At 43.8% G+C, this 7706-nt stretch overlaps 1 protein-coding gene across 3 annotated transcripts in view; it reads left to right on the top strand.

Annotated features, from left to right (window-relative positions):
* The first annotated feature begins 815 nt into the window (after window positions 1–815).
* EPC2 (enhancer of polycomb 2) overlaps window positions 816–7706 on the top strand; it is a 122326-nt gene continuing 115435 nt past the window's right edge. For 2 of the 3 annotated variants that reach the window (XM_060626440.2, XM_060626438.2), the window contains exon 1: window positions 817–1272. In XM_060626440.2, the coding sequence (XP_060482423.1) occupies window positions 1120–1272 (153 nt within the window). In that variant the 5' untranslated portion in view covers window positions 817–1119. Of the gene's footprint in view, window positions 1273–7706 lie in introns of all 3 variants that reach the window. The other variant, XM_060626439.2, reaches the window with a different exon arrangement.

Here is a 7706-nt window from a genome sequence, read left to right as displayed (position 1 = left end):
CACACACATCTGCCACTTCGGAAATGTGTGCTGCCTTGATTAACTTTCGTAAGTTTAACTCTTAAGAACTCTGTTTTTGAAATCAGAATAAGATCTACCATCCACTAAACAACTCTAATAAGTTTGGGTGACAGGTTCAAGGGCACTTGTTGCATTTGGCAGCCTCAAACATTAACCCTCACTGCTGCCATTAGCATCCTCCCCGCGAAGGATGAGCGAGGATGTATTACCACGGAGAGCTCTTTCGGGCAGGTACTGAATAGAGGATACAGGGTGGAGGGGCTGCTTGACCGTTTTCGGGGCGGGCGGGACTCCGCAGATCTGCGCCGCTCTCAGTGGGCAGACGGAGTGGACCTTTCGCACCTCACGGGGATGTGCGAATTAGCTGGCGTTTGGGGCGCGGTGGAGACAGCGCTAAGTACAGGCTCGCTGGTGGCTGTTGTGCACTGGTTGACATCTTCCTTTCCCGCTCACGGACTTCTGCAGACACGCGCTGCTCCGCGCGGCCGTGCTTTGCCCGGCGCTTTCCCTCGGGGCACTCTGCGAGCGGGGTGTCGGGGCCGCGGAGGCAGAGGTGCACGCTCGGGGGCGCGGGTTAACTTGCGCACCTGGCACCTGCCACACGGCGAGACGCGGACCAACGAGCCGAGGGCCACCGCCGCCCCCTCTCCCCTGAGCGGCCCGAGGCTGAGCACGCTCCCGCGGGCCGGCAGCGCCGCGGAGAGAGTGGGTGGGCAGGCGAGGGAGGGGAAGGGAGAGGAAGGAGGGAGGGAGGGAGAGGGCGAGGCGCGTCCCCGCGGCGGGGGCGCGCTCTCGCGCGGGCTGCCGGGATCGCTCGCCGCCGCTGTGGTAATGTCCGCCATGTTGGCCATGGCGCAGGGAGCGGATCGGGCGGGCGAGCGGCGGATCTAGTGTGTGGAAGCGGCCGCGGGCGGCGGGGGTCTGTTTTCGGGCGGGGTGGGCGCCCATGCTGTGGCCGGGGGCAGTGAGGAGGAGGAGGAGGAGCGGGCCGGCCGCGCTGCACTGAGGAAGGAGGTGGAGGAGGCGGCGGGAGTCCTCCCCCCCTCCCCGCCCGCCCCGCCGCCGCCGCCCGGGCTGTTCCTGTAAGGCGGGGAGACAATGAGTAAACTCTCCTTCCGAGCGCGGGCGCTGGACGCCGCCAAACCGCTGCCTATCTACCGCGGCAAGGACATGCCTGATCTCAACGACTGCGTCTCCATCAACCGGGCCGTGCCCCAGATGCCCACCGGGATGGAGAAGGAGGAGGAATCGGTAGGGACTCGAGTGTTTATTACCCCCCCTTCCCTCCTCCCCCCTCCCCTTTGTCAGTCGGGCCTCGCCATTCACAGAGCGCTTTACGCTCGCTGGAGGGCGCCGCTGCCGCTCCAACGCATGGGACCCTACGCCGGCGGAGTAGCGTAAACCCTCTCGGCCGGCGCAGCGCCCGCCCGCGGCCGCCATGTTGTTGCGTCCCAGTGTTGTGATTAGCTCGCAGCGCCGCTTACGCTGCCGTAAGGGGGCCTTGCCGTAAGCGGCGGCCGGGAATGGCGCAGGGGATGTTCTGGCCGCACTTGGCGTACGGCCTCTGTTTACCTTCCACTCCGAACCTTCCTCCGGCACGGGGTTAATTAATGGGCGAGGGATCTTTTGGCTAGGAAAGGTTTTCTCTTCCCACTTTCAAATTTAGTTTTGCATTGGGTTCTCGTTGAAATGACTTGTGGAAAGTAAAGCGCGTTCATAACAAACACCTTCCTCCTAGCAAGGTAATCCCGGCTCCCCTGCCGGCGGTGGTGCAGCGGGATGAGGCGGTGCAGCACTGCGGCGGGGGAGGGCGGGAGCCGCGACTACCCAGCGGGGTGTAGCGGTAGAGAGCCGTTGACCGGCTAGCTCCGCGGCGGCGAGAGGGACGGCGCTGCCCACCTAGCCGGGACGGCACCGGTTCGGCACACAGCGTTAGAAAGCAAACAGGGATGTTCACCTACGAGCCACTGGCGCTGCCCTGTCCCCGCGCCGCGTCCCCGGGAATTGTCATCATAGAGGGTGGTCTTTTGGAAGTTGAGGATTTAATGCATCCAAATTGACGGTTGCATTTTTGATAACACAACGGTTTCTGCAAAGATTCTGCTTTTCTCCCTGATGGAATTTGGCATACTGTTGAATTTTGTCTGGCTTGACTGTGTTTATGACTCTGGAGTGGTGTTAACTTGCGTGCGAAGTTCATAGTAACTGCACCCTCAAGGATTTCTTCAATGAACCTGCGGTCCCGCCTTATTGTCAACCCTGGGTGTGCGTGGATTGGTTCTCTTGCTTCTGTGACTGTCAGAAGAAGGCTCGAGGTTTCTGTGATTGGTTTTCTCTTTTGACTATTAATATTGCAGGAAATGCTTTTATGCCTTTGATTGGCTGCTCCAGTTCTGACCTCATTATATTACCCTGTTATTACTACTTTCTGCTGTGATTTAATCACATTTTTCTTTGGTCTTTGATTACTTGAAAGTCTTACACTTTCAGGAGAAAATGAATATGGCAACGGTATAGGGATGAACATTAAGTATTCAGCTTTTCAAAAAATAAGATGAAAACCCAACATTTGCTGTAGATTTAGATCTAAGTCATATGAGAATATTCTTTTTGTTTTAAAAATGAAGTTTATTTCTAGCAGCTCAATTTTCCATGGGAACGATAATTAAAATAAAGTTATAGTATGTACAAGAATTGAATTGGAGGGGCGCCTGGGTGGCTTGGTCGGTTAGGCATCCGACTTCGGCTCAGGTCATGATCTCACGGTCAGTGAGTTCGAGCCCCGCGTCGGGCTCTGTGCTGACAGCTCAGAGCCTGGAGCCTGTTTCAGATTCTGTGTCTTCCTCTCTCTCTGCTCCTCCCCTGTTCATGCTCTGTCTCTCTCTGTCTCAAAAATAAATAAACGTTAAAAAAAAAATTAAAAAAGAAAAAGAAAAAAAAAAGAATTGAATTGGACTTTAAAAAACACAACTTTGTATTCCACAAAGTTAAATTTTTGTTAATATTATTGTATGGGATTTGACCCAAGAGGAGAAGTAGCTTATGAGTCTTCAAGTATCAGTAGTGATGTAATTACTTGGATCCAGTTATTTGGGTTTGAGAAGGACTAAAATCAAGAAGCTTGTTCTAGAATGAACAATTAACCTGAAAGATAAGTTACTTTTTGTGAACTGAGCAGCAATATACTTACAGCTTTTGGTCCTTAGTTTGCCACATATGTCTTGGTATTTTACCTGAATTTAGGAAGAAAACTTGCAGTTTAGTTATTTTTTTAATGATGTATTAAAAACAAATAATTTAACCCTTTTACTGTTAACTTTTTCAGTAACAGTTGTGATTTTCAATCTGGAGATTGGAAATCAGATTATATTGGATTATTTTCAGTAGCCTGCTTCAGTTGCCCACTTCCAGGGAAGAAGAAATCCAATTTATGGTGGAACTAGAGTTGAAACCCAGGACTTCTGACTCTTTGGTCCTTTCTGCCTCTTTAATGTTACAAGTGGTGGTACTTATAATCAAAACAAAACTGAACAAACCCTGACAGTTAAGATTTATAACTATCTTTTGCTTCCCAGAATGTACAGTTGGGGTGTTCGTTTTTTCTTTCCTCTTTTTTAAATTAACGTGTAAGAAGACTTGTGCTTACATGAGTGACAGTCGATTCAGTTCTTCTGGTCCTGTTTACAGGACTTCTGTTATTAAGCAGAATTATTTGTTCATTTTAAAAAAATGTTCTGCCTTCAGCACCTGGGTGGCTCAGTCAGTTAAGCTTCCGCTTGATTTCGGCTCAGGTCATGATCTCATGGTTTGTGGGATCAAGCCCTAAGTCGGGCTCTGCTCTGACAGTTTCTCTCTCTCCCTCTCTCTCTCCCTCTCTCTCTCCCTCTCTCTCTCCCTCTCTCTCTCCCTCTCTCTCTCCCTCTCTCTCTCCCTCTCTCCCTCTCTCTCTCCCTCTCTCCCTCTCTCTCTCCCTCTCTCTCTCCCTCTCTCCCTCTCTCTCTCCCTCTCTCTCTCCCTCTCTCTCTCCCTCTCTCTCTCCCTCTCTCTCTCTCTGCCCTTTTCTCGCTCATGTGCACTCCCTCTCGAAATAAAATTAAAAAACTGTTCTGCCTTGAAAAGCAGTTCTAAGCAGCAGTAAAATATAAATTTCATAAATGTTTTGTGTTTCATTTGAGTTGTATTTCTTTTTTTTTTTTAATGTACGTTTATTTTGAGAGAGAGAGGGCATTCACGCAAGCAGGGGAGGCACAGAGAGAGGGAGACAGAATCTCAAGCAGGCTTATACTCACAACCATGAGATCATGACCTGAGCTGAAATCAGGAGTCAGACCCTTAACCACTGAGCCCACCAAGGCGCCCCTGAGTTGTATTTCAATTCAACTTCCATTACCAACATGTTCTAGTTACTTTTGTAAGTATTTTTTAAATTATATAGACTTGTAAAAAAAAATAACAACCTTGGCTTGTGGATTTATAATTGTTGCTTTGCATTTCTAAACTATCCACAATATGACTCCTCTCCTGCTTGATTGACAGAATCTTTTGACTTCACTTGAACCACCTTCATGAATCTTAACCTCCATTCTCACTCCGCCCCCACCCCGCCCCGGTAAAATTAAAAACTGTGTCTATTGGATTATTATTAGACTTTGTTTATATAGTCATTGACTCAGTTTTGAGTTATATTTTGATAATACTTAGATGAGATAATCTAGGCATTCTTTGACATTGGTAGCACTCTCATCATTCTCTTAGCTCTTTCTTTTCTTTTGGACATGTAGGCATCTTCTTTTGTTCCCTTTCCTTATTTTTTCCTTGTCTTTTGCCTAAGGTCTGCCAGTAGGCATCCTCCTAAACTTGGTCTCTATAGTGCTCTATGTGACACTTGATTTAGGTCAAATACTGTTAACTTGTGTTTATTTAGAATCTAAACCAGAATGATCAGGTGATCATCACAACACCCCTTGAGTGTTGTATAGAGATAGTTGATGTTTTTTGATAATACAGTACTGAACCGTTTTTCGACTACTACTTGTGTCCCAGATACTATGTTAATAACTTTACATACGATTAGTTCATTTAATCCTTTTTAAAATTAACTTTTTTGAGTTATTTATATGCAATAAAATGTGCTCATTTAAAGCATAGAGTTTATGAGTTTTGACAAACATGTACACACAAGGAAATGCCACCACAATCAGGATAAAGCAACATTTCAAACACCCAAAAAATTCCCTTGTGCTCCTTTGCAAGTCAGTCCATCTACACCAGTAGTTCTAAGCAATTACTGATTTGTTTTCTTTCCCTATAGATTTTAGTATTGTTTTTTCTAGAATTACATTTAAATGGATTTCACATACTTTTTCATGTCAGGCTTCTTTTGCTCAGCATGATGCATTAACGATTCATCCTTGTTACATGTATCAGTCCATTCCTTTTTATTACTGAACAGTATTCTAGTGAATTGTTGTAATATATTCATCCATCCATCTGGATATTTGAATTGCTTCCTGTTTTTGGTTTTCATTGAATCTTTGTAACAACAGCCTATGTAGTATTATTGTTTCTGTTTTATGGATGAAAAAACTGTGGGTCTCACTGTTAGTAACTGGCAGGGCTATTATTCATGCCCTTGGTTTTAATATCACAAAACCCATTCTTATAACCACTGTGATTCATGTTGACTTCTTACAGAATCCCAAATTAGCTTCTGAACTGTTAAGTTCATTACAGGTTTTGTAAACATTGTTTTACTTTTTGTAATTGGGGAACTTTGAAAGATGACATTGATTTGATTGGAATATTAAATTATTAACTAGGGGCGCCTGGGTGACTCAGTCGGTTGAGTGTCCGACTTCAGCCCAGGTCATGATCTTGCAGTTCAAGAGTTTGAGCCCCGCATCGGGCTCTGTGCTGACAGCTCAGAAGCCTGGAGCCTGCTTCGGATTCTGTATGTGTCTCTCTCTCTCTGCCCATCCCTGGGGCCTGTGTGTGTGTGTGTGTGTGTGTGTGTGTGTGTGTCTCAAGTAAATAAACATTAAAAACAATAAATTATTAAAACAAATAAGTAAATTGCTAACTGTAGTTTTTCATCACTTAATTGTGTATGATTTTTGCTTTTGGCTTTTCAGATTTTCTGTTTCTTTTTCCTTTTTTTCTTAGAAGTTTATTTACTTTGCTTCTCTGTAGTGGTACCATTATGTTTATCTGAATGTTTACGTTACCATAAGCATGTAAGAAATTTGTGGGAAACTATTATTTTTTATTGTTTAGATTTTATTCTAATAGAATATAATCTATGTAAGGACAAGGATCTTTGCATATTTTGTTCATTAATGTATTCCGAGTATCTGAAACTGTGCCTGGAACATAATATATGTTTGCTAAATGTTGGTTAAGTGTTGAATGAGCCTCTTTTTTTTTTTCTTTCTATACTAAGATCTATGTTTTTATGAAACACTGTGTGTGCGTGCATGCGTGTGTGTGTAATTCATTAGCAGATTTTGGGAAATTATTCTTGGAATTCTTTTTCGTTTCTTACTTTGATACAACATGTACCTAAATACTAAATGTATATATTTTTTCCCTCTTGAGTCAGAGGCCCCTTTAAATACACAATTTTGAACACATAGGTATGGCTGCAATATTTTTATTTTGTGTTAATTACCCTTCTCATAGGTATATGTAGATTTGTATAAGATACCTTTTTGTATTAGAGTGAACCAAAATTTCTATGAAGCATATGATTCTGCTTATTTTCAGTTTTTAAAAATGTTTTATTTATTTTTGAGAGAGAGACCGAGTATGAGCAGGGGAAGGGCAGAAAGAGGGAGACACAGAATCTGAAGACAGCTCCAGGCTCTGAGCTGTCAGCACAGAGCCTGACGCGGGGCTCGAACTCTTGAACTGCGAGATCATGACCTGAGCTGAAGTCAGACGCTTAACTGACTAAACCACCCAGGTGTCCAATTCTGCTTATGTTTAAAGAAAAAGATCATGACTGATTTGAATTGCCATTTCTCCTTTTATGCTTTAGTTGCCTAATTTTGATATCCTCTTAATATTTTAAGCAACAGTGAGAGTAGGATATATTCAGTGTTTCTTACATTTCAGAGTTATTTTTGGCACTAATACATTTCATGTTTCATTATAGAGGAGTTCTAGAGAGGGTATAAAATAAAATTTCGTAAATTGATATTGTAAAAACACTGAGCATTTATTCTTTCAACAAAAGCATATACTAGCCAGTTATCATCTGAGTGCCAGGTGTTATCTAAATATGACATCAGGAAACTTTTGAAGGGGTAACCATGGATAAGGGTATTTGTAAGGCTGTGTGCTGAGTGTTGCTAGGATTAAAATTAAAAGAAGAATATGATACAGAACTTGACTTCGGGAAATGTAAATGAGTCATTGAGGTCAAAAACATATCTGGAAAGTTAGCAGAAACTACCAGGTTAAGTTGATCTGACAAAGAGCATTAGAAATAGTTAAATTTTAGTATAGTTAAGAATTAGAGAAAACTGTTACTAGAATGTATAGAGGGATTGGAGAGAGATTTAACAAGTTGGACTTTCAGGTTTGATTGTATGGTGTGTGTTGAAGCAAATACTTGAATCCAGGAATGTTTATTTTTTTTATTAAAAAATTTTTTTAAATGTTTTTATTTATTTTTGAGGGGGAGA

The sequence above is a fragment of the Panthera onca genome, chromosome C1 (assembly GCF_046562875.1).
Source record: "Panthera onca isolate mPanOnc1 chromosome C1, mPanOnc1 haplotype 2, whole genome shotgun sequence".
In the NCBI taxonomy this organism is placed as follows: Eukaryota; Metazoa; Chordata; class Mammalia; order Carnivora; family Felidae; genus Panthera; species Panthera onca.
Note: the sequence above shows the minus strand (reverse complement) of the source record. Positions and strands in the feature narration are given on the sequence as shown.